Genomic DNA, 26,531 nt, shown 5'->3' on the forward strand with positions numbered 1-26,531 from the left:
CAACAAGCGAAAATTATCTCTGAATGTATGTATGTATGCGTGTGTATGGTTGATAAATTCATTATTTGCAAATAAGCAAGCAAAACGCGTATCGCCATATGAAACTAGATATCTAGATAGATTTGATAACGTTCATTCTATTATCTCTTTCTACATATTTGACTTGTAGGTTTTAATTCACATAAGCTGACTTTCTTATTTGCAAAAATTATAAATTTATATAGCTCCATTCACTTTTTTTTTAAATTTTGATTTAAATTTTTTAATTTATTTTCTTTTGCAATTATCTTCGTGTACATATTTGGCTTGCGTTTGAGGCTGCTCTAATGAAATTTAAATATGTAGCTTACAAATTCAGCAATTCAACAGCCGCGCATATCAGCTTACGCCCACAAAACAAGGGCGATTTGGTGGATACTTGATAGATCTATATCTGCTATTTAACTACTGCTAATGTTCTTAGGATTTATTAGAACATACATACATACACTCGAGTGCGTATATATGTATGCCAAAATAAAATGTATATTTTGAATACTGACCCGTTTACTTGCTTGCTTAGCTTGTTTAGCGTTCTTAACGTTTCCAAAACTATGCGCTGGATGGATGGAATCGGGGTAGGAAGACGGCGAGGATGGTGCGACGGAAAGCGTTGCCGCCTGCGATACCGAATGCACCCGTGTGGGAGACTGCTGTAGCACTCGTATTACTGCTTTGTCAGCTGTCTGGCGCGCACGGATTACACATTCCGCCTGTCATGATCAGCGTACACTGTGCCTGCACGTCCTTACAGTTGACGTTTTGAAGACAGCTCATTTTCAGACGTTGCCTCTGGCTTCTTTGCTGCCAGGTATATCATTCGCGTTGCCTTGGTGCGGTCGCACTTTTTGGACGCATTTCACACCTCAGCCGGTTCCACATCGGTTTGTTTGTCAGACGCGTCGGTGCAGGATTGCGCTGCTGCGCAACCAAAGTTTTTCGAATTTTGAAAAAAGATTTTGAAAAGGCTACGTTTAGACATGTATTTTCCATGCGTTGGTGGCAGTGCTTCTGTAATACGCGTTGTACCATTCGGTGAATAACCATTGCTGCTATTGAACATAAGTGTTGTTATACGCGGCGGCATTTGTACATCACCATTTCTTAGAGCGGATATGAGCGCAGGTGCATTTTTTGTTGTTGTCGTTGTTGCTTTGGCATCAACTGCTGTTGGTTTGTCTGCTTGTTCTTGTTGCTGTTGTTGTTCTCTGACATGCGGTGCACCAAAGTTAACAATCGTACTACAGCTGCTATTCGGACGTAATCCATGTATGCGCGCTGGACTACTATGGCGGTTGGGTATGCCTGCGCCAACGCCGCCCAACTTGCAGGAGTTCAATGAATGCGTAGACACTTTGCTTACATTGCGGCGAATATTTGCACCGCTGCGCATACCAGCACAATGGCGGTTGAGAAAGCCGCTACCGCGTCCGCTCGAGCTATTTTGACGTTGCAATGAACGTTCACGTGAGCGTGACTCTAGACCAAAAAGACGCTTCACTCCACGTCGCACGCGCTTATTGCGGTAGGCGAATATAAAGGGTGAGGTAAGGTTGCCGAGTAGTAGCATGAAAATGGCCAGCTGCGTTGAGCTTTCAAAGTTAGCGCTAGGTAGGCGACTTTGTAATACCACAAGCACACCGTATGGCAAGTATGAAACCATGAACATGATCACCACCAATATGCTGATACGCACGGTGCGTGACTCTTCACGATACTTAAAAAGTGATGAAGCATTCGAAAGCCTATGCCGTAGCGTTGACATATAGCTTAGCCCTTTGGGCGAGCTATGCGACAGGCATGGAATTTGCAGTACGTGCGCATGATTGCGGTTCTGTTGATTCTGTGGCGCAAACTGTTGATGACGTACGACGTGTGTTGGTGTTTGATGATGTTGATGTAAATTCTGATGCCCCAGCAGGTGTGGCGAACAATTGGCTTCTAATGGATCTTGTGTGTATTTATACAAATTGGGTGAAGAATGCACTTGACGCACACTTTGCAAGCCATGCGCTTCATGCAAATCTTGTGACGATGTACCAAGTAATGGCAGTTGACGCGCCGAATAATTGCGCTTAATTTCGCCGCTTGCAGTTTGTAGCGTAAGTAAGATATTCTGATTACGATCAGAATAATTAGGTTGCTCGGTTAGCGGCATCAAAGGTTCAGTATTATATTCGCCGGACTCCAGTTGCGCAGCCTCATCCGAGAGACCATCATCAGATATTGTTGGTAGTAGCACTTTAGCGGCAGAATCTCGACGCGTGCAAACAGGTGAATTTCTGCGTTGATCGATGTGCATATGTAAACCACCACGTTCGCTCGTGCTGCCGCCACCATTCGATGACGCAGACGATACCGAATTACGATGCGCGCACATATTCGCATACTGCAGTGATGAGATGCAGTGTTGATGATGCGTGAGATTAAGCGCGCTTTGCAGCAGCGGCGATGAACCATTCTGACGCATGCGTAGACCATTTTCACGCGCTTCACTAAATATGCGCCAATACATGCCACAAACAAAACCAAAGGGCAGCAGTATTATAATGACAAAGTAAGCGCATGCAAAACTAATGCCAAATATGCTATTCGCCGATGTTAAACTCAGTTCAACAAAACTACGCTGCTGCTGCAAAACTGTTGTTGAGGTAAAATCAATTTCACGAAAAGCAGACAACCCGCCAAATAACAAACCAACAATCCAGGTGAGCGCAATAAAAACCCATGTCTTCAAACTGGAAATGCGTGTATGGTAGCGTAGTGGATCGGTGACAGCGCACCAAGTATCGCCAACAACGAGCAAAACGCCAAGCGCGCCCAAAGCCGCTGCTAAATCAATAGACCAGCAGCGTATGTGTGGACGTGGTATATGCGCTGTAGCACGATGCACAGCTGGACGCGCTGAACTTGTTGCCTCAGCATGATGATTTTCCTCCTCAATTTCAGTTATCACAATTGTATCGGCGCCTTCATCGATTGTTAACTCTTGACATAAAGTGGAATTACATTTATATATTGTTTCAATTGTGCGCGCATCTTCTATACCAGCGCGCGTATTTGTTAAATTACGTCGCACAATAACGCCCTCTTGCTCCACCAGTTTGCCATTGTGCTTAATAGTCATCTGTCGATTACCAGGTTTGGCAAGTATTTCGATGCGATCATCACTTTCTGCAGCGGCAAGTGAAAAGCTCGAAGATAACGCTACTGATGATGATGTAGCTGGCAAAACTGTTGCATCATTTTCAGCGACGTTAGCGTTAAGCATTGTTTGACTAAGAAATAATGTTGGTGCAAGTATAAGGCAACCAATCAAATTAATGACCAACAAATTGATGGTAAAACGATTGGCGGTTGTACGCAATCCTGGTGTAACCCAAAAAGCGCCCAAAGCCAGTAAATTGATGACGAATGAGAAGAGTAATAAAGCAAGTATCAGAAAATCTATGGCCATTATTTGTTGTAGTGGCGGGTGTGTGTAAATTGGCATGCGTTAATGCGTTTGCGTTGTTGTTGTGGGAAACGCGCTCAGGCGCTGACGTACGGTGACACGTTTTTGTTATTTGCTTCTTTATTGTGTTGTTGATTTTTTTTGTTGCTGTTGCTTCTCATGTGTCTGATGTTGATGCATCAATGATGTAATACGTTTGTGCGGAAGTAGATAACGCGGCATTGGTGCACAAGCATATGCATTCAATTATTGTAAAAGCGCAAACTTACGCATCTATGCTCGTTTGTGTTTTAAAGGGTTTTACGTCTGGTTGCGCGCTTATTTTTTACAGTCTTTTTTGTCGTTGTCGTTATCGTTTTTTTTCTCGCTACTTTCAATAACTTACTATCAATGCTCGCGTGTTATGGGTGTGACACATGTGCAAATTAGGTTAAACATGCAAATGTGCGAGTAATGATTTTTTGCTGCAATTTTTGTTGTAGTTTTCAATACTTCATTATTTTTTTTACTTTGCGAATTTTCACGCTTTGGCGCTCCCTTTTTTTTTTTTTTGCTTTATAGCCTTATTTATGGGCGACGCGCGCGTATTACTAATTTCTGTCACTTTCTTTGTGGCCTTTGATATTACGGAAAGTTTTCTGTTACTTGGCGGTTTTGTTTTTATTTTTTCTTAGTCACTATCTTCAGAGCCAAGTTCGACGTATGACGCGTAAAGGCGCTTTTTGTATTTTTTCAGCTTTTAATCTGACAATTCATAACTTTTAAGACCACCGGATTATTTTTCGAAATTTGGCAAATTTTTTTATCACTTTCCTGTTTATTTATTAGTTCTAGTTTGCCGTTTATCAAGTACGCTATTTACTTCCAAATTTTTGTTATAATTCAGCGCACTATCCCCCCACTACCTTACTGTGCCTGAAGGGATTTGTTTGATACTTTTATTAACTTCTTTTTTTATTCAGCTTTTATGCATAACTCATTTAGCTTTAATTTTGTCCTACGCTTTTCAGCAGTATCGCAAGCGCTTGGCTATTAGCTGGCTATATCAACTTTACACACGCCACGAAACGTTTTTCTTTTTAAGTTTTAGTTAAACAAAAATAAAGAATTTCTTATACAATCAAGCTAATTGCTTATTGGCTTTTGTATAAAATATGTGATTTTTCATCATAAACACTAATTTTTAACTTGCGCTTCTGCGTTTAGACGGCACTTAAAATTTTTTCCCATACAATTTTTATATATAATTTTTATATTTTAAACCAGACACTGCTAAAGCTTTTGTTTTTGCACTTTACATTTATTCAGCATCCAATGTTTTTCATTAAATTTATTAATTTTTTATTTTCTTTCTATTATAAATTTTGCTCCGCGTTTGTATAACTCGTAAGTTTCGCGTATCTGATCGTGCGTTTTCCAATTTTCTTTAACGAATTTTTCTGATTAACTTCAACGATCTTTACTCTCAAACGTATCAAGCAAAACTGTAGCGTATGTGTGCTAGACATGTAATATATCCAAAATGTTGTCTGCTCATTAACGAGCGCGCTTTTGAGCGCGTTATTATCGCGGCGAGCGCAAAGGCCACACAAATTGTTTGCTAAAATAAAGAACCGAGCACCTAAAGTGGGTGGCTGTGGCGCGCGTTTATTGTTGAGTGTTTATTGATTTGTTTCAACGCTCGCGCGCTCTCTCACATCTAATATACACCGTTTGGTGCTCGTTTATAGTATTTTATCTATGCAGAGCGCGCTGAGCACAAAGAGCGCATTGAAATTTACAAAATTTGTACAACTCAATTTTTTAAATAATAATGATGCTTTCGGTTATCATGCTTCGTTACGCTTCACTACTTGAGTATAGGTATGGTTGGTTACCAAGTCCAATGTTTCTGCAAAAAAATATTCCCACGATAAGCGGGATGAGTCGTTGCACTGATTTTTATTTTATTTCTTTTTTATAGCTCGCGCGGTTGGGAGATTTTCTATATATGTTATGCGTTTATGAGCTCGCGAGTCACAAATTCACAATACACTTTTATATTTTGTATTCTGTTAGAGTCACTCTATTCTGTACATTATCTCACAATTCAATTTATGAGATGTATAAAGTATGCGCTTGACGTTTGTGAGCTATCCTCGTCGTGCCTATGTGTCTATACTTTGCGATATATACATATCTCTAATTGTCTGGTGGGGTATTCGATTGTTGTACACTTTGCTTTATTGTTGTTGCTTTATTATGAATTTAATTAATTGGCCAGTTTGTCGTTCATATGCTTGGACATTGGGAAGCGCTTTATCTTCATTTTTATTTAGAGGTGTCGCGCGCCTTTTCATTTCACACATTTCTTTGTGCACGAGTTTTTTTCGTGTTAGTTTTGGGTGCGTCTTTCGCAGATTTTTTTTTTTAATATTTTGTCGTTCTGTTATTATGATTTTATTGTTCAGTGGTTTTGCTCTGCCTTTATTGCATATTTCATGGCTAAATTTAGCTTATTGCATTATCGTAGGGGACTTCTTTGAAGCGCGTTTACCTTGATGTCTTCCTCATTTCTGAAAGCTCATTGCCACGCCTGCATACATTTTTTATTCTTAGCTTGCCTAACTTCCTGTTCGGTAATCAAGCTTTATTATCTCTCTAATTTTGCTAAATAATTTGTAGTTTTATTTGTGTTATTGTTTTTATAATTAAGCTTAATTTTATGGTATGTGTACACTTTCTTTATCCCCTCACACGCCTGGCGGGTCTTTTGATGCGTGTACGCAGTCAAACTTTCATGCCTTAAGCTTCTGTGATATCGGCAATCCGTTTGTTTAGATATAAATATTTTTTGAGCTACTTCTTAATCGTACTTCCCGGCAGCACCTAACAATTCGCAACTGCGCTTAGTATTCAATTATCTCAGTTTTCTTTGTCCTTCAAAGTTTCTAAAGCTTTTATTATTTAATTTGAACTTGTTTCTTAAATTGTTTTTTTTTTCTTGTACTTTTAGTCATGGAAGCTTTTAAAGCTTTTGAAGCTTTCACTTTGCATTTTTCGAACAATTTAATTTAGTAAAGTAAATATTTTTTACTTTTTATATAAATAATTGAATATATTTTTGTACTTAATTTTTGATTTCTTGAAGCTTTTAGTTCTGACCGATTGACCAAGCTTTGTAAGCTCGACTATTTGTATATATTTGTTAATTACTTAAAACTGTCAGAGGTTATGTTAGTATCAAACCTTTAAAAGCTTTTTCACAAGATTATAATTTTTTTATTCCGTTCTCGAAATTTTTTGCACTAAAGCTCTTACAATTTTTTTTTTTTAATTGCAGCTTTTATCATGAGAAAATGATTTTTTACGCAAAACAACCAGACCACACTGTTTTTCCTTATTGGTTGTAGTTTATAAGCTTCGAAGCTCGATTTTTATTAATTTTTTTATTTTACTAGCAGAGATTTTTGGTGCTTTTTTTAGAGCTTTTTTTGAAAGTAGTAGGTAGCCCAGTTTTGTTTTAAATAAATATTTTTTTGTATTTTTTTCTTGAAAATTTGTTGTTTTGTTTTGCACTATAGTTCGTTTAGCTTGCTTTCCAGATCACATAATCTGGCCTAACTTTGCTTTATTTATTAATTTTGTTTTCTCTTTGATTTACAAATTACTTTTGCGTCTTTTTTAAAACTTTATTTGCTGTAAAATTTTGTTTTAAAATTTAAAAGTTTGAAACTTTGCAACACAATAGAGCTTTCGGCCTTACTTAACTGTCTGTTTCAATAATTTTTAGCACTAAAATTCATTTTACAAATTCTTCAATTGAAACTTTGCATTTGTTTTGTACTCCTCTTCAATTATTGATAACGAAAATTATGTTTTTGTTTGCAGAACTAAATTATTTTCTTTTTGTTTTTAATTGTTTAATTTTCATGGTGTTTGCGTAAACATGTTTTTTAAAATTTTTTTTTTTTTTTTTTTTGTATTTCCTTTTACGTTTTTCTGCAAAATTTTTCTGCTACGCTGTGTGTTTGCTTTTTTCTAAATTTGTTTTGCATATTCACTATTTTTGATATTTTTTGCATGTTTTTATTTTTATTTGTTTTTTGTTCACGCCAATGATATCATCCTTTGCTTTCTATCTTGTGAACATATGTAAGTGCAACAAAATTTTGAATTTTTTCTGATTTTGTTTTGTTTATATTTGTTTAAATATTCTTAATTTTTCTTTTACGTTTCCGTTATTCCATTCATAAAATCGCAAACGCTTTTATCCGATTACATCCATTGGAAATCAATTTTTATTACTTTCACAATGTTTTATTTTGTAAATAAATGTTTTATTTTAGCACTTCAATTCCGGATGTTTTTAAATTTTTCGTAAGCAACGCTGAAAATAATCCTCTTAATGGACGCGTCGGCTGGAAATGCCTGCAAAGAAAAGGAAATAAAATATAAATAATATTTAGAAATATGAGGAACAATATTTGGAGCTTATGATAAATAATTTTCTTTCTACATATATTAAAAAGAAAAACTTTTGAAGTTAAACTTCTTAGGCGGAGCTGAGATTTTAGGTGGCGAATGAGATTTAAAGGAAGGTCCGCAGTGTGACGGATGTTATGAGGCAAAATAATATGATATAATAATATTTTATAATATCTAATTGTATATTATATTATGTGCTTATGGAATAGACTTGAGTTTATCGAACTTGAATTGAATTGAATGGAATTGAGTTGAATGGAATTCAGGAATTAAACTGAACTTAATTTAATTGAAGTGAGTTAAACTGAATTGAATTGAGTTGAATTAAATCGAATTAAGTTGAATTAGATTAAACTGAATTGAAATGAATTAAATTAATGCAATGAATTGAACTGAGTTTAATGTAGTTGAATTGATTAAACTAAATTGAATTAGCTTTAATTGTATATAATTGAAATGAATTGGCTTGAACTGAATTTATCTTAATTGACTTAATTCGATTTGGATGAAGTTGAAATGAAACGTATAAAATTTAATAGAAACGAGTAAAATGTAATTAAATGGAACTTTTCTCCTAACAGCATTACACCCAAGCACGACAGTCCCTTCAATTCAAGTATAGCTTTAGACATCATGAACCGATGTGCATATTCGAAAACCTTCAATGAACCTGTGATGGTCGGTATCCTTCCCGCTATGACATCTAATTTGAGAAAATTTTTTGTATATCTGCATCCACGTTGTTGCAGGGGCAACACAGGATAGGCCAGATTTGTGGGAGTTGTACAGACTCCCAGCTTGTACAAAAAGTTTTCGATTATGCAGTAAGCTGTTAGTATATTCGTTAAAATTGTGATTGGTTTTGGAAAAATTTATTATAGAGTTTTGTGTTATATGACCCTTAAAATTCTCGCCGCACCACCCTTTGTTTTGGGGGTAGTGCTCTTCGTGTCCTGCTGTCAGCCGTCGTCTTGCATTGTGCAGGAGAACATTTTGCGATGAATCATTTAAGTAGCTGGTTGCTAAAGTCTTTAAGGGAAAGCTATCTGCTTGAGAATGATTATGAGTTGGAAAACATAGCTCGCTTAGCAGCATGTACTTGTTTTGTTTAAAGAGGTCAAGAAACAAAGTGGTAGCTTTGCCATCAAACTGTGATCATCCTTATTGTTTTCAGTGTGGCCTGAAGTTCATTGAGTGTACCGACTCGCTTTCGTATGAAATATGCTCGGAAACTGGCACAGTAATATAAGTGTAATGCTGCTGAGATAAGAGATTTGCATTTTGGTGTATTCTGGTATTACCGAGCCATCTGTATACAAGTGTGATATCGGTAACAGGTGAAAAAACAGCCATTTTGATTTTCTTTCGCATCTAATGATTTTGTCAATTTATTTTTCTTGGAAGCTGGTTGAGTAAGCTGTGCTCCCTCGTAAAATTCGCAAAATTTTGTCGAATTTCCGAAAGCACAAAATTCATAGAAATTTAGGAAGCTGTAGGTCTAAAAAATATAACAAATACAAGGCGCGATATACCTCGTGCTCCCTTTTATTTTTTTTACCAACTGGCTGGACGGGACCTATTTGCTTTACGCCGACTCCGAACGGTGCTTGCAATGTAGATGAGTTTTCAATATGTAAAGCTTTTCATGGCGATAATACACTCGGAGTGGTTGCCAAATTACTGCCGATCTAATTATCGTGGCAGTATATGGATAGCTAGGGAAGGCACCAACCTGCAAACAATAACCTCCGCTGGTTGGGCCAGCCCTCCTCTAAACACTTGCAAACACTGCCTGCGAACTCTTTTCACGGAGCAGGCAAACGCCAGATGGGCCAAGGAACCTACTTGTAGTATATCCAAGCAAATCTGGCCTAAGCTGAATGAAAAGAGATCGCAATCGGTGACATTGTTAAACCGTATCTCTATAAGCCCACTAGTGGGCCTTCTTACAGGTCACTCTCTCATGGGTACTCACGGTGCCTAAATGGGCCTGCCGACAAATGATTTCTGCAGCAGCTGTAAGGACGAGGAGGAGATAGAAAGCGTAGAGCACTATCTGTGCCACTGTCCCGCACTGTCAAAAACCAGGTACCAACGCCTCCACAGACACTCCTTTGGGTGCCTTGCGGAGCTTGAATCTATAAACCCAAACGACATCTTGCGTTTCATTAGGCAAACGCGCTGGTTTAGCTTCACTGGGGTCTAAACTTTCTTGTTCTTCGAAAGTAGGGTAACAGGAAATAGGGGCCCTCCTCGTGGTAGCAAAACGGGCCATAACGGCATACGTGAGCCTCCGCTCGGACAGCGGAGGCAGCCACTTTAACCTAACCTAACCTAAACCTATAGCAAATTGCTACACTTGGTATTTTTCTTTTTTGCAAATTTAACTAACAACAACGCTTATCACAACGTAAATTGGTTTTTTCAGTGCGTTCTCGTTTGGAAATAATTGAAAACAAATATTGACATTGAGAACAAAAGGTTCAGTGTCTGCCACAAGTCTGTGCGCATCGTCTAAGTATCTACATACATGAAGCATGCGTTAAGCGTGCGACTGATTTCATCATCCACAAAGGCAAACAGTGAACAATATAACCAAAATATTGAATATGAAATCATTATGTGCTTATCACTACGTTTTTACGCCCACGCCATTGTTTGCTTGTAAATTCAGCCCTCTAGGAAAGAGCATGCAGTGCATTTCATTAAAAAAAAAAAAAAACACAAGTAAGAAAGAAAGTATAAGTTCGCGTGAAATCGAACATTACATACCCAGCTTTGCACTTGAAACGCTGTTTTTGTTTGCTTTGTGTTGTTAATAGTGTTATAAGGCTAGGCAATAATAAATACATATACGGTTCTATTCTGAACTCCTTTTCATTCAAAGGAAGCAAAAAGGATACAGACGCTACCAGTAAAAACTTGAGCAGGTAAAAATGCAGTTTTGCTTCAATTATGGTGATTTCTCCATAAGAACTGCTTATTTTAAAATAAGGATTTAACAGAACATAAAAACACAAGTTCCATTGTATTAAAAATCGTTATTGCCCGTTAGTGGTTCTTTTTTTTACCTAGCTATTCTCCACTACTGATACCATAGAGTTATTGCAAACTTGGTTAAGGTTACACCTTTAGGAAAAGTGGGCGTGGTCTTCAACTGAATTTGATTATTCTTCACTCTGCCTATATAATTTAGGAGAAGTAGGCGTGGTCTTTAACCGACTTTGATTATTTTCACTTAGTCTATATAATTTGCCAAATTTCAATGTAATATCTTTGATGGCTTTTGATTTACGGCTTATTAAACTTTCGATTTTTCTTCTTCTAAATGTGGGTGATGTCACGCCCATATTCCAAACATTTTTAGAATTTATGTTTTGCATCATAAATCCAATTCACATACCAAATTTCATTAGCTTGGCGGTATTCGTTTTTGAATTATCTCATTTTTTCCATTTTTCTAAATTTTCGATATCGAAAAAGTGGACATGGTTGTTTTCCAATTTCGCTCGTTTTAAATACCAATCTATTCTGGGTCCAGACAAGGCCGTACACCGAATTTGGTGAAGATATCTCAATATTTGTTGAAGTTATCGTGTTAAAGGACAAACGGACGGACATGACTTGATTAATTTTTTTTCGATACTAATGATTTTGATATATGGAAGTCTATATCTATAACGATTCCGTTATACCTGTACAACCAACTGTTATCCAAAATCACACTGTGTACAGATACAACCGGGTATAATAATGCGAGTGGTTTTCGGTTTCGAAGAGACCTTATAAACAACACATGTGCTAAAATTAAAAAAAAAAAATTATAAATTCCTTAAGGCAAATTATGAAAATAATTTTAGCCCATTTAAAAAACAAAGTTAATTCGTGATTATAAACTTTATTTTGGTATTTTAAGTAATAACTCCATAGTCTTGAAAGTTTTTTTTTTTTGTTTCCACATTTATTTGTATATTAGATTATAACCGGATTTATTATACATTTTTATCAGAAATAAATTTTTTTAACTAGATTATTCAGTCTCAGCAGGATATTAACAAATTTATTGTGCTAATTGAAATTCTTTGTGCATCCAGAATTCCAGTTATTTAAATTTTTCAGGCAGACAGACACACACAGACAATGTCCGTCCGCGAAATTTTTATTTTTTACTTTTTAGTTCATTCGACTTATCAGTAAATTCTCATATAAGTAACTTATTTATGTTATCTTAAAATTGCATTATTTTATTCTATAAAAGCATATATCGTAGTTCCAATGCCAAAGAAACGAATGTGCATATTTGATGTGTTGAAAACAACGCGTAAGACATTGTTAACAAGTAAGGAAGGCTAAGTTCGGGTGTAACCGAACATTACATACTCAGTTGAGAGCTGTGGAGACAAAGTAAGGGAAAATCACCATGTTGTAAAAAGAAACTAGGGTAACCCTGGCATGTGTTTGTATGACATGTGTATCAAATGGAAGGTATTAAAGAGTATTTTAAGAGGAAGTGGGCCATAGTTCTATAGATGGACGCCATTTAGGGATATCGCCATAAAGGTGGACCAGGGGTGACTCTAGAATTTATTTTGTACGATATGAGTATCAAATGAAAGGTGTCAATGGGTATTTCAAAAGGGCGTGGGCCTTAGTTCTATAGGTGGACGCCTTTTCGAGATATTGCCATAAAGGTGGACCAGGGGTGACTCTAGAATTTGTTTGTACGATATGGGTATCAAATGAAAGGTGTCAATGAGTATTTTAAAAGGGTGTGGGCCTTAGTTCTATAGGTGGACGCCTTTTCGAGATATTGCCATAAAGGTGGACCAGGGGTGACTCTAGAATTTGTTTGTACGATATGGGTATCAAATGAAAGGTGTTAATGAGTATTTTAAAATGGAGTGGGCCTTAGTTCTATAGGTGGGTGCCTTTTCGAGATATCGCCATAAGGGTGGACCAGGGGTGACTCTAGAATTTGTTTGTACGATATGGGTATCAAATGAAAGGTGTTAATGAGTATTTTAAGGGGGCGTGCGCCTTAGTTCTATATGTTGACGCCTTTTTGAGATATTGCCATAAAGGTGCACCAGGGGTGACTATAGAATTTGTTTGTACGATATGGGTATCAAATGAGAGGTGTTAATGAGTATTTTAAAATGGAGTGGGCCTTAGTTCTATAGGTGGATGCCTTTTCGAGATATCGCCATAAGGGTGGACCAGGGGTGACTCTAGAATTTGTTTGTACGATATGGGTATCAAATGAAAGTTGTTAATGAGTATTTTAAGGGGGCGTGCGCCTTAGTCCTATATGTTGACGCCTTTTCGAGATATTGCCATAAAGGTGGACCAGGGGTGACTATAGAATTTGTTTGTACGATATGGGTATCAAATGAGAGGTGTTAATGAGTATTTTAAAATGGAGTGGGCCTTAGTTCTATAGGTGGATGCCTTTTCGAGATATCGCCATAAGGGTGGACCAGGGGTGACTCTAGAATTTGTTTGTACGATATGGGTATCAAATGAAAGGTGTTAATGAGTATTTTAAGGGGGCGTGCGCCTTAGTCCTATATGTTGACGCCTTTTCGAGATATTGCCATAAAGGTGGACCAGGGGTGACTCTAGAATTTGTTTGTACTATATGGGTATCAAATGAGAGGTGTTAATGAGTATTTTAAAATGGAGTGGGCCTTAGTTCTATATGTGGATGTCTTTTCGAGATATCGCCATAAGGGTGGACCAGGGGTGACTCTAGAATTTGTTTGTACGATATGGGTATCAAATGAAAGGTGTTAATGAGTATTTTAAAATGGAGTGGGCCTTAGTTCTATAGGTGGATGCCTTTTCGAGATATCGCCATAAGGGTGGACCAGGGGTGACTCTAGAATTTGTTTGTACGATATGGGTATCAAATGAAAGGTGTTAATGAGTATTTTAAGGGGGCGTGCGCCTTAGTTCTATATGTTGACGCCTTTTCGAGATATTGCCATAAAGGTGGACCAGGGGTGACTATAGAATTTGTTTGTACGATATGGGTATCAAATGAGAGGTGTTAATGAGTATTTTAAAATGGAGTGGGCCTTAGTTCTATAGGTGGATGCCTTTTCGAGATATCGCCATAAGGGTGGACCAGGGGTGACTCTAGAATTTGTTTGTACGATATGGGTATCAAATGAAAGGTGTTAATGAGTATTTTAAGGGGGCGTGCGCCTTAGTCCTATATGTTGACGCCTTTTCGAGATATTGCCATAAAGGTGGACCAGGGGTGACTCTAGAATTTGTTTGTACTATATGGGTATCAAATGAGAGGTGTTAATGAGTATTTTAAAATGGAGTGGGCCTTAGTTCTATATGTGGATGCCTTTTCGAGATATCGCCATAAGGGTGGACCAGGGGTGACTCTAGAATTTGTTTGGACGATATGGGTATCAAATGAAAGGTGTTAATGAGTATTTTAAGAGGACGTGCGCCTTAGTTCTACATGTTGACGCCTTTTCGAGATATTGCCATAAAGGTGGGCAGGGGTGACTCTAGAATTTGTTTGTGCTATATGGGTACCAAATGAGAGGTGTTAATGAGTATTTTAAAATGGAGTGGGCCTTAGTTCTATAGGTGGATGCCTTTTCGAGATATCGCCATAAGGGTGGACCAGGGGTGACTCTAGAATTTGTTTGTACGATATGGGTATCAAATGAAAGGTGTTAATGAGTATTTTAAGGGGGCGTGCGCCTTAGTTCTATATGTTGACGCCTTTTCGAGATATTGCCATAAAGGTGGACCAGGGGTGACTATAGAATTTGTTTGTACTATATGGGTATCAAATGAGAGGTGTTAATGAGTATTTTAAAATGGAGTGGGCCTTAGTTCTATAGGTGGATGCCTTTTCGAGATATCGCCATAAGGGCGGACCAGGGGTGACTCTAGAATTTGTTTGTACGATATGGGTATCAAATGAAAGGTGTTAATGAGTATTTTAAAAGGGCGTGAGCCTTAGTTCTATATGTGGACGCCTTTTCGAGATATTGCCATAAAGGTGGGCCAGGGGTGACTCTAGAATTTTTTTGTACGATATGGGTATCAAATGAAAGGTGTTAATGAGTATTTTAAAAAGGAGTGGGCCTTAGTTCTATATGTGGACGCCTTTTCGAGATATCGCTATAAACGTGGACCAGGGGTGACTCTAGAATGTGTTTGTACGATATGGGTATCAAATTAAAGGTATTAATGAGGGTTTTAAAAGGGAGTAGTCCTTAGTTGTATATTTGAAGGCGTTTTCGAAATATCGACCAAAATGTGGACCAGGGTGATCCAGAACATCATCTGTCGGGTACCGCTAATTTATTTATATATGTAATACCACGAACAGTATTCCTTCCAAGATTCCAAGGGCTTTTGATTTCGCCCTGCACAACTTTTTCATTTTCTCCTACTTAATATGGTAGGTGTCACACCCATTTTACCAAGTTTTTTTCTAAAGTTATATTTTGCGTCAATAGACCAATACAATTACCATTTTTCATCCCTTTTTTCGTATTTGGTATATAATTATCGGATTTTTTTCGTTTTTGGTAATTTTCGATATCGAAAAAGTGGGCGCGGTCATAGTCGGATTTCGGCCATTTTTTACGCCAATACACAATGAGCTCAGGTAAGTACGTGAACTGAGTTTAGTAAAGATATATCGATTTTTGCTCAAGTTATCGTGTTAACGGCCGAGCGGAAGCACAGACGGTCGACTGTGTATAAAAACTGTGCGTGGCTTCAACCGATTTCGCCCTTTTTCACAGAAAACAGTTATCGTCCTAGAATCTAAGCCTCTACCAAATTTCACAAGGATTGGTAAATTTTTGTTCGACTTATGGCATTAAAAGTATCCTAGACAAATTAAATGAAAAATGGCGGAGCCACGCCCATTTTGAAATTTTCTTTTATTTTTGTATTTTGTTGCACAATATCATTACTGGAGTTGAATTTTGACATAATTTACTTATATGCTGTAAAGATATTAACTTTTCTTTTAAAATTTGAATTAAAAAAAAATTTTTTTTTAAAAAGTGGTCGTGGTCGTTCTCCGATTTTGCAAATTTTTATTAAACGGACATATAATAATAAGAGTAACGTTCCTGCCAAATTTCATCATGATATCTTCAACGACTGCCAAATTACAGGTTGCAAAACTTCTAAATTACCTTCTTTTAAAAGTGGGCGCTGCCATGCCCATTGTCCAAAATTTTACTAGTTTTCTATTCTGCGTCATAAGTTCAACTCACCTACCAAGTTTCATCGCTTAATCCGTATTTGGTAGTGAATTATCTCACTTTTTCGATTTTCGATATCGAAAAAGTGGGCGTGGTTACAGTCCGATATCGTTCATTTTAAATAGCGATCTGAGATGAGTGCCCAGCAACCTACATACCAAATTTCATCAAGATACCTCAAAATTCACTCAAGTTATCGTGTTAACGGACAGACGGACGGACGGACGGACGGACGGGCATGGCTCAATCGAATTTTTTTTCGATACTGATGATTTTGATATATGGAAGTCTATATCTTTCTCGATTCCTTTATACCTGTACAACCAACCGTTATCCAATCAAAGTTAATATACTCTGTGAGCTCTGCTCAACTGAGTATAAAAAAAGAGATTTAATTAATAGAGATTTAATTTTGTATTTTCAACCACTATTGGAATGTTTACTTTTGTAAACCACTAAGTAATGTTAATTGAAAAATGATTTGAACATTTTTTTTTTTTCAAAAAAATGCACATTTGTTGTATTGGTTTGCAAAATTTGACATATATAATATTTCGTTTAAACAAAAATGGCGCATTCGTTTCTTTGGCATTGCGCCGACGATATATAATACTTCTATGTTTCTTCTTCAGGCTGGGTACACTCAAAAACATTAAAGTGCTGATATATTGCAAATTAAATAATTTTGTTTTTGTATTGAGTATACTTATGCAGCTACAATCACAAAAATTATGCATGCTGTATTTTTTTAAATCGAATTCAAAACTCATTGCGAGCATATTGTGACGAATATTAACATTTGCAACATCACTATGCTGTAAGTAAATAAACACAACGACAAAAAGCCATTCACAAACATACATCGAAGGCAACGAAGAATATTTCACACACATAACCAACAGCTTGAAGCGAAGAGTTTATTTCACATACATATATGTAGTCAGCAGATAAGAGCTAAGAAGAAAGAAAAACAATCACACATCACGTTATCATGAGCTAAGAGCAGAAGCCGTTACACATGCAGTCGAATATAAACTAGAGATATATACATATGTATATAGCTAAATAACCAAGCATGGGCTACAACTGTTCTGGAAGGCATGTTCGTGAAAAGTTCTAGGAGAAATATGTAAACGAGGATAACTGAAAAAAAGGTAGCGCGGTGCAAGTGATAATGGTTAGTTTGATTTAAACACACTATTAGGGAAGTAAGCGATTATAGTAATTGTGAAGTACTACTGCCACAATAAAGTTTTCAATAAAGACCATTTTTCCATACTGAATATTGGAGTTATATACTCGACAGTTCAGTGATTCGAACGATAGCTGAAGGTGCAAAATAAGCAGAATTTCCCAAAATTCGTTACAATATTGTGCTAGCAGTATAGGAGTATTACATATATGTATACAAGTCTGTTCTTTCAAAAAAGGATAATAAAAATTAAAAAATGGCGGCCACCGTGGTGTGATGGTAGCGTGCTCCGCCTACCGCAAATTGGAAGAGAAGCTCGGCCTTAGATCCCTTCGGAGGTTATCGTGCTTTACATTTATTTATTTTAAAAATAAAAATAAATTGACACAAGTTTTACTCCAGCGAGCTTAGGCCAAGGCCTATTCAAACTAAGGTGTTCTACAACTAATTTCATCATTCCTAAAACTAATGAGAGATTTCCAAAGGTGGTACTGCATTTACAGAACAGGCGAACAAAAAAAGAGCAATTTTTATCACATTTCGTCAATTAAACTCTTTTTTTTTAATTTCTGACATTTAAAAAAAAAACTTGTTTGAATTTTGTAATTGAAATATGCTAGCCAATCTCAAACACGTTTTCGAAAAAACTCAAAAATTTCGAACTTTTCATTTGTAGATCTCTGAATATTTTTGAGTATGCAACGGGTCAATTCACGTTCTGTGAAGTGAAAAAAAAACTCATACAAAAGTTTGTTCAAATGTATGAAAATTCGTTTTCATTTTATCACTTCACAGAACGGGAATTGGCTCCCAGTTCTTTTAGTCTAACAAAGTTAAATGTTTCTCCCAATTAGCATTGATTTTTAAGAATTCTTTTTTTCGATGGATGTTTTGATTTTTTCACCATACTATTTTTTGTACGTAAAAGATAATCTGAAATACCCTTCGGAAAAAATTGTCAAAAATCAGTGTCTTGTACTTTGTTAGACTAAAATTGTATGGACTACAAAACTGAATACTTTTAAAAATTTAGAAAACTCTTCGACTATCGTAAATTTATCTCGAATTTTCGAATATATTCGAAAAGATTTTCGTGATGGGTTTGTATACTTTCAGTTAAGAATAAAAGTTTTTTCTTAAAATATCGACATCAGAGAATCTGAAATAAGAAGTTCGAAATTTTCTTAAAATTTTTTCAATTTTCGAAATTTTTTCCAAAACGGTTTTGAAATTAGCTTTCATTGTTTCAGTTACATAATTCAAGGAAATTTTGTCTTGAAATCTTGAAAAAAAAAGAGAATTTAATTGACGAAATTAAATAAAAATTTACTCTGATCTTTTTTGTTCGCTGCTGTGTAAACGGCAAAGGCCTGTTACGCCGACAGTACTCCAAGAAATTTGCGGGAAATGCTATAGCCGTTAAACAAAGCATTTTTGGTAACAGTTTTAGTGAGACTCTGAAGAATAGGGGTTTGGTGCTAGGCCAGTTTGCTATTAATGTATTCAACTCGGTTTTAGTAAGAGGACTTATAGCACACAAGCAAGTACATAATTCACAATATTAGTTGTGTTTTCTTACATGTATATACATATGCTCTTAAACTTTACATGCGCATGCAATTAGTACTAAAAGGTGCGTGTCTCCGCTATTATTCACCTAAAATTTTGGTATGCGTTATAAACTATGACCAAAAAGGGTCGTGTTTGCACTATTTCTTCATACACTCCTACTATGCTAAATGTCTATGGCATTTTTATAGTTGCAAATGTAGATGTATATACGCTTAAAAATATATATTATTATTATAGCGCCTATTGCTGAGATAAAGAATTATAATTTCCGGACACCAAAACAGGTTTACTGCTTAGTAATATAATGAGATTGGTCTGAAGATGACAAAAATATGGTAATTAAATATAATTTAAAAGTTAATTATTTTAACAAAACGTACGATATAACGTTTTTCTGACAGAGTTATATGCAATCTAGTTTCATTATTTTGATGCTAAAATATTGCATACAAATATTTCTGATTGTATAATGCATTGTCCATCTGTTTCCCTTCATTGCCATGAATATGAGCTTAATAATTAGACGCATGTCTAAGCGTAGAACGAAGTTTGATTACATATTAGGGTGAGCAAGTTTAGTTACTGATGTAATAAAACAATTCAGTTCACAAAATATTCAAAGACAATGCGCTTTAGTTTTAGTCCTCTGACGTATGGATTGGAAAATTTATATATATCTATTTTAAATTAAATTAATGAGCGATATATGGGTATCAAAGAAAAATTAATTCAATTACCTATATAGAAAATAAAAAGAAAACAAAAATTCGTTTGACTTTCTCGAAGTCATGAACACTATTCTCTCACCTTGCAAGGATTTTTTTATTTGGCCCACGTTAAAACATTAACACATGGACTGTCGAGTGAAATATCACACCAGCGCGGCTGCCAGTTTGAAAACGCTCCACCTACTTTTTCAAATATATTCTTTCTCAGGATTTGTTTCAGCAACGCCCTATCTCTGCATATTTCGGAGCACACTATCTCAGAACATTTTTGATAATGACCCTATCTATTGTGTATTTGGTCAGATATCGCGTTTTTTTGCAAACAATTCTTAGACAGGCTTTGTTTTTTTAATAAAATTGTGAAGTGGGGCCTTTTTGAAATAAAAGCTGAAATAGGTTGTTTTTAAAAAGTTTTCTGAGATAAGGCGTTTCCGAATCGGCCGCTGAGATAGCAATCGGTATAGGAAGCTACCTCAGTATACTTTTCAAACTTGTATAGTTTTTGGGTGTAAAAGCAAGGTTCGAATCCTGTAGCCAAAAAAGAATTTCGTTAGATTTAAAAAAAGTTTCATTCGATTTGGAAAAAGTTTTATTTGACTTGAAGAAAGTTTAACTTTATCTACCTAAAGTTTTAAAAAATGTTTGTTTGAAACAATACACAAATTTAAGATCCGTCTTCTCATGTGAACCTTAAAATTAATGTGCACCTTAGACACAAATTTTGTTCACAAGAAATGTTTTTATCGGACATATAAAACTTTTGAGTAAATGTTCCTAAACATCTTAAATATGTTGATGGCTTTTTATGATATACAGCAGGGAGGCTATAATAGTTCTATGAAGTGATGGGTTAGGTTAGGTTGAACTGGCCGCTCCATGCAGGGCCGTGGAGAGGGGGGGGGCAGCCAGGGCAATTGCCCTGGGACCCGGAAGGTTTTTTGGGGCGCGGAAGGTTTTTGGGGGCCGGCAAGGCAAAGCAGTATTGACAGTACTCTAACTAGGATTTCATAGATACATACATATTTTGCTGCTACAAAAAATTGTTTAAAATTGAAAATCACTAAAGTAAAATCATAAGCATCCAATCAAATACTCTGGGGCATAGTCATAGTCGAAATAAAATGTGATTTTAAATTAGATAATTGTTTTTGACACAAAATATGTCAAAAATAATTCAACTAACTTAAAATCACATTATATTTCGACTATAACTATGCCCCTATCGGTTTGGTCGTACTGCTTTTTCATTTTTGTAAAAAACCAGCGAAATCTGTAAATACGGGCTGAAATAAACTAGAGCGTTAATTTGAAAAAATTTGTACACTTGACTTGTTTTGCGAAGCGCAAATTTGTGCAAACATATGAGTATGCCGTGGATAAGCTTACATAGGTCATTGATGAGTTGAAGAAGTTCAGGGATCAATGGTCGATCATACTTCAAGAATATAAGATTCTGGCAGGGGTATAGGAGTTGTGAATACCTTCGCAGAGAAAAAGGAAGATAAAAAGAAAGCGCTAGTTCGGTGAATTACCTGGCGAATCACTTGAGTGTGATTCTGAAACTCAATTCAAACAGCAAGTTTTTTACGTTCTTTTGGACTGCTTGATTGGTAACATGACAAGACGTTCCGAAGCCGTAAATGACATTGCGATTAAATATGTTTTTTGTGGAAGTATCAGGATCTGGCGGAAGAAGAGCTCAGAGAAAAGGGAGCGGCATTCTGCACGATTTATGGCATCTATATTTCTACGGATCTGATAGATGAAATCATTCATCTCAAAGCCATCCACTTAGCAAATTTGGGATGTGATTCGCTGCCACCATTTCAACTTCTGAATAAATTTCATGACTTGAAGGTGGAAGTATTATTTCCTTACATCTGCATAGCATTAAGAATATTTTGCACACCTTCAGTCAGTGTGGCTGAAGGGGAGCGTTCTTTTAGTCTATTGTCTTGCGTGACAAATTTTTTACGTTCTACTATAAGCCAAATCGCTTGACAAGCCTTGGAACATTGGCGTTGGAGTCCAGCCTTGCTGGAAGTATTAGTTTTGAATCGGTAATTTTCATATTTGCAGACCAAAAAGCACGGAAGGTTTTCCTTGGCTGATTCAAGCTCTTAAAATGTACATATTTAGAAAAAGTTAATATAAGCAATCAAACAATGAAATCTAACATTTCATTTATGTAAGAGCTCCAGTAAATCTTATTTTATATGAAATAAAACTGAAAATGTGAATTGAAAAATGTATGTATGTTATGTTAATTTTTTACTGGATAGAGTTTATTTTTTAGGGGGCCCATGAACGCGAACTGTTCCAGGGGCCCGGCTGGGCTCTCTGCGGCCCTGGGTCCATGAGGACCTCACATAGACTGAATAAGTCCGTAGTGTTACCAGAAGTTTGTTTTAACGACCAAACTGAAAAGCCCTTTCGAAAACCAGGGCCTATGTTATAAAATAACTCCGTCCTCTTGGCAAATACTAGTAGCTTCGTAGGATTTAAGCCACTTGCTGCCTCAGCTCCTAATAGCTGGAGTCTTAGCCTGGCAAGCGCAGGACAAGAGCACAGAACGTGCTCGATTGTGACGCCAGAAGGCAGTGCCCAGTCAGAGTACCCGTCATGGGTCTACACTCCTCTCTTTTTAATGATAGAAGCAACTTTGTTAGTCTCAGGTTGTAAGACCTACACATAATCTTCGACACTTTACAGCCCCGCGCTTGAACCCACGCCTTTCCTGCTTGGTCGGTCATGTGCAACTCTCGCCTTCGCTTAATCTCGCCCAGTTTAATTCGGAAATCTACGGAGCAAGCTTCAGGGGATGCGCCCTTTTTAGCTAGTTCATCCGCTTTTTCATTCCCATCCGTTCCCATATGCCCTGGGACTGCTTACAGTCTAATACGCATTTAAATGCTGTGCTATGAGGGATTATTGCCTTAATTGCTGCTTGACTGTCAATATAAAAGTTAATGCGGTTGCAGCTTAAGCCATTCTCTTCCAGGGTTTCTACCGCTTTGGTTACGGCTTGTATTTCTGCTTGGAAAACGCTACAGCAATCCGGTAGTCTGTAGGATCTGTTTATTTCCGGATCAGCACAGTATACCGCAGACCCTACTCCTTCCACTACTTTGGAACCATCTATGTACACATGTATCGCCTCGTCCGCCATTTGAGCACCCTTGCGCCAACCATCCACCTCTATCGTCCTCGAAGCGCAGATAGGGGATCAGGTAGTCTGTTCGTCTTGTGATTGATGACGCTATACTACTATGGCCGTATGGTCGGCGCTCAAGCTGCCCCGAGGCACCGAGCCTGGTTGCAGTTGTTAACGCTATGTTCTTCGCTACCACGTCTACAGGTGGAATGTGCAGAATGGCTTACAGTGCAGCTGTCGGGGTTGTTTTCAGGGCTCCCGTAATGCTAAGCATTGATAGTCTGCATACCCCCTCTAATTTTTTGAGGTAGGTTGCTTTTTGTGTGGCTTTTCACCAAACAAGAACTCCATAGTATAGGATAGGGCTTATAATCGCTGTAAAAACCTAATGAGAAAGAGAGGGCGATAAGCCCCACGTGCACCGCAGCATTGTTTTACATGCATGAAGTGCCGTTGAAGGCTTCTTCACACTCTCCTCCACGTTGAGCTTCCATGACAGCTTACTGTCTAGGATGATTCCTAGATACTTTATGCAAGGTTTCTCCTGTAGGGTCACCCCTCCTAACTTAGGCCTGATGCAATTTGGGACCTTGTACCTCTTTGTAAACAAAACCATATCCGTCTTATCCGCGTTGACTTTCAACCCGACATCTGATGCCCAGGTATGAATATCTCGAAGCGCCCGATCCATCAAAGAGCTAATCGTTGGAAGACACTTCCCACTTATGACAATTGCAACGTCATCCGCGTAAGCCGTAAGTTTTACGGGTCCCTCATCAAATCGCCTGAGCAGTTGGTTGATGACCAGCGTCCACAGCAGAGGTGATAGCACCCCTCCCTGCGGCGTTCCACTTTCCACTGATTTCGTGGCTTTCGTGGATTTTCGTGGCCAATCCCCATTGTGATGTAACCTTCCTGCAATTTAACATGCAGCCGATCTATCTCGTTAAGGCTGGATGCACCTTAATGTAATTAAGACCATCCTTAATCGCCCATTTTGAAACATTATTGAAGGCCCCGGTAATGTCTAAGAATACTCCTAGAGCATATTCATTATATTCCAGGGCTTTCTCTACGCTTATTACCACCCTGCGTTTGGTGTACGCATGTTGTGTTGTGGGGGCAGCTTTTCATCCACGTTGGACTTTATGTACACATCTATTAGCTTCTCAAAGGTTTTGAACAGAAATGATGTTAAGCTAATGGGTCTATGATCTTTGGGATACACGTGTCCGATCATCCCCACCTTTGGTAGGAAAGCTACACGAGCAGTTCCCCAAGAGTGCGGTACATGATTCAGTCTTATGCACCCATCGAATATTATTTTAAGCCATTCCACGACTGCCCTACTTGAAACTTGTAGCATGGTCGGGAATATACCATCTGGGCCTGGCGATTTAAACTTAAAACGTCTGCACAGCCCACTCGATCTTGGTATCGGTCACGTAGCCCGTCACTACGCGTTCCATAATCGAAGTGTGAGTGCTGTCTGCTGGTTCTTCTAAACTACCTCCCGATGGGAAATGTGTATCGAGAAGCATAACAAGAGATTGCTCACTATTACGTGACCATTCCCCGTTCTATTTCTTTATTAGTCCCTATACTACTACCCTATACTTTTCTTAACCGTGCCGTTTCGCTGGAGCACTCTATGTCCGTACAAACACTTTTCCATAAGAATCTCTTCGCCCTGGAAATTTCACGCTTGTAGATCCTCAGTAGATCCCTGTACTCGTCCCGGCATGTTTCGCTTCTATGAGGTGACAAATTTACAAAAGAAAAAAAATTTAACAAATTTGTGTTTTAAGAATTATTTAATTTTATCACTTCACGGAACGAGAATCACACCTCAGGGTTGCACAGTAGAGTTTATTAACGCCCCAAGAGTTGACGGCCGCCGTGGTGTGATGGTCGCTTGCTCCGCGAATCACACCGGCGATTCTGTGTTCACGCCCCGAGAAAAGCAACATCAAAATACATACATAAAAACCAAATACTGATAAGGTTATATGCAGATAACTCAATTGAAATTAACTGTCTATTATAATTTATTTTAATGTAACAAATAAAAAAACTCAATTAGCAGATTGTATTTCACGGTAGTAAAGAAATGGGGTAAAATTTAAGACACTTTTGAATTCGAGGTCGCAATTCAATGCTCTTTTCTTTTCTTTTCAATATGTCTAGGTCTAAGCAAGTTTTTTAAATTTATTATTATTTATTGCTCTGCAGCCCTGCTATTAAGAAATTATAAGTAATTATGAATAATAAAAATGTCTATACGAATTAAACAAAAAATTATGTTTGAATAAGTTAAACCCATAATATGATTTCAAACAGGTAATAATTAAATTATGATAAACGAAACAGAAATTTATTACAACCAGATGTGAAAAAGTCACAAATTTTGTCAACCAAAACTTCTAGAAGAAAACAAAACTAGCTGCGGAAATATAAATATCTTGTTTTTAAATTATACTAAGCATACATGCAAATTAAAAAAAAAATTTTTTTTTGTGTAACTCAAATTCGTAATTTAAATATTGTACATATTGATTTGTTGATTATGCAAATGCTAATAAAATTTTATAAATTTTTTTTTTACGAATTAATGAGCTGAACACCGGTAGATAATAATTGTTATTGCTATTCAATTATTACTTTGGTTTATTGGGAAAAAGTGAAAAGAAGGAAATATTTACTGACATATTGCGATGGTATCATTTCGAAAACCGCCTTGTCATCATCGTCAGGCAATTTTGCAATCTTTTTATTCATTTCAGCAGGTTTCACCGGGGATCGAACCACGGTTAAATGGCTAAAATTACAATCGGCCAACCTTTGGGCTACTGTGTTGTATTTACATTCTTTGCTAATTTCAGATTTATCCCATTTTCACGCTCTCGCATATAACAATTATTATTTACCGGTGTTGGTCTCATTAATTCTTAAAAAAAATTTTTAAGTAAAATTTGAACACACCAGTAAACATACAAACATATAAATATTTTATAACAATAAATCCAAAGTTAACGAATTTTACTTTTTTCAGTTTATTGACATGAATTTTATTAGATTTTAATCTCCGTATTTTACTATTCCTTTTTTTTTACATATACATATATTCTTTCTATGACTACTAGGGACGGCTGATGAGTGAGCAAGGTTTCTTTGTTATTTTTGTACAGCAACATTTCTGGATCAATGCCAGTGTGACATAAAAGCAGCCCAGCAATGCATTGAAGCATTTTTGGATGCCTTGATTTTTTGCTCTTGTGTCTCAATCACGCCAGGATGGTTGAACAGATTTCAATTTAGCACGGCGCATGACAGCCAGTTGAGAGGCTACCGCCTGCTTATTTAAAAATGCTCCCAGCCAAGCGTCACTATTTCGAGATGGTTTCCGAATGGTTTAGTAGAACACTTCGACATAGTTTCGGGACTTTTTTACGAATAATTTGGTGACTCCTGCGGTATAACTTGGTGACTGCTTTTAGGATCGCTCTCTGTTTCAAGATTATTTTGTTTACGATTGTTAGTACAACGAAATTTCGATTAAGGACAAGAAAAAGGATAAGAATAAGTATAAGGATAAGGACAGGGATAAGGACAAGTATAAGGATAAGGATATGGATAAGGATAAGTTTAAGGATATGGTTAAGTATAAGGA

At 37.0% G+C, this 26,531-nt stretch overlaps 1 protein-coding gene and 1 long non-coding RNA gene across 2 annotated transcripts in view; both read right to left on the reverse strand.

Annotated features, from left to right (window-relative positions):
- Positions 1-283: 283 nt before the first annotated feature.
- LOC137249800 (uncharacterized) lies at positions 284-5,138 on the reverse strand. Its single transcript, XM_067781731.1, has one exon. It carries the CDS (start codon positions 3,530-3,532, stop codon positions 899-901), a length of 2,634 nt encoding a protein of 877 aa, XP_067637832.1. The 5' UTR covers positions 3,533-5,138; the 3' UTR covers positions 284-898.
- Positions 5,139-5,171: 33 nt separating this feature from the next.
- The window catches only part of LOC137249807 (uncharacterized), a 218,979-nt gene continuing 197,619 nt past the window's right edge, over positions 5,172-26,531 (reverse strand). The window contains exon 3 of the long non-coding RNA XR_010952556.1: positions 5,172-7,903. This is a non-coding gene — a long non-coding RNA (uncharacterized lncRNA). The remainder of the gene's footprint in view (positions 7,904-26,531) is intronic.

The sequence above is a fragment of the Eurosta solidaginis genome, chromosome 1 (assembly GCF_040869045.1).
Source record: "Eurosta solidaginis isolate ZX-2024a chromosome 1, ASM4086904v1, whole genome shotgun sequence".
NCBI lineage: Eukaryota > Metazoa > Arthropoda > Insecta > Diptera > Tephritidae > Eurosta > Eurosta solidaginis.

Coding starts and splice junctions, on each gene's coding strand:
- LOC137249800 (XM_067781731.1), bottom strand. CDS start 3,532: ATGCCAATTTACACACACCCGCCACTACAACAAATAATGGCCATAGAT.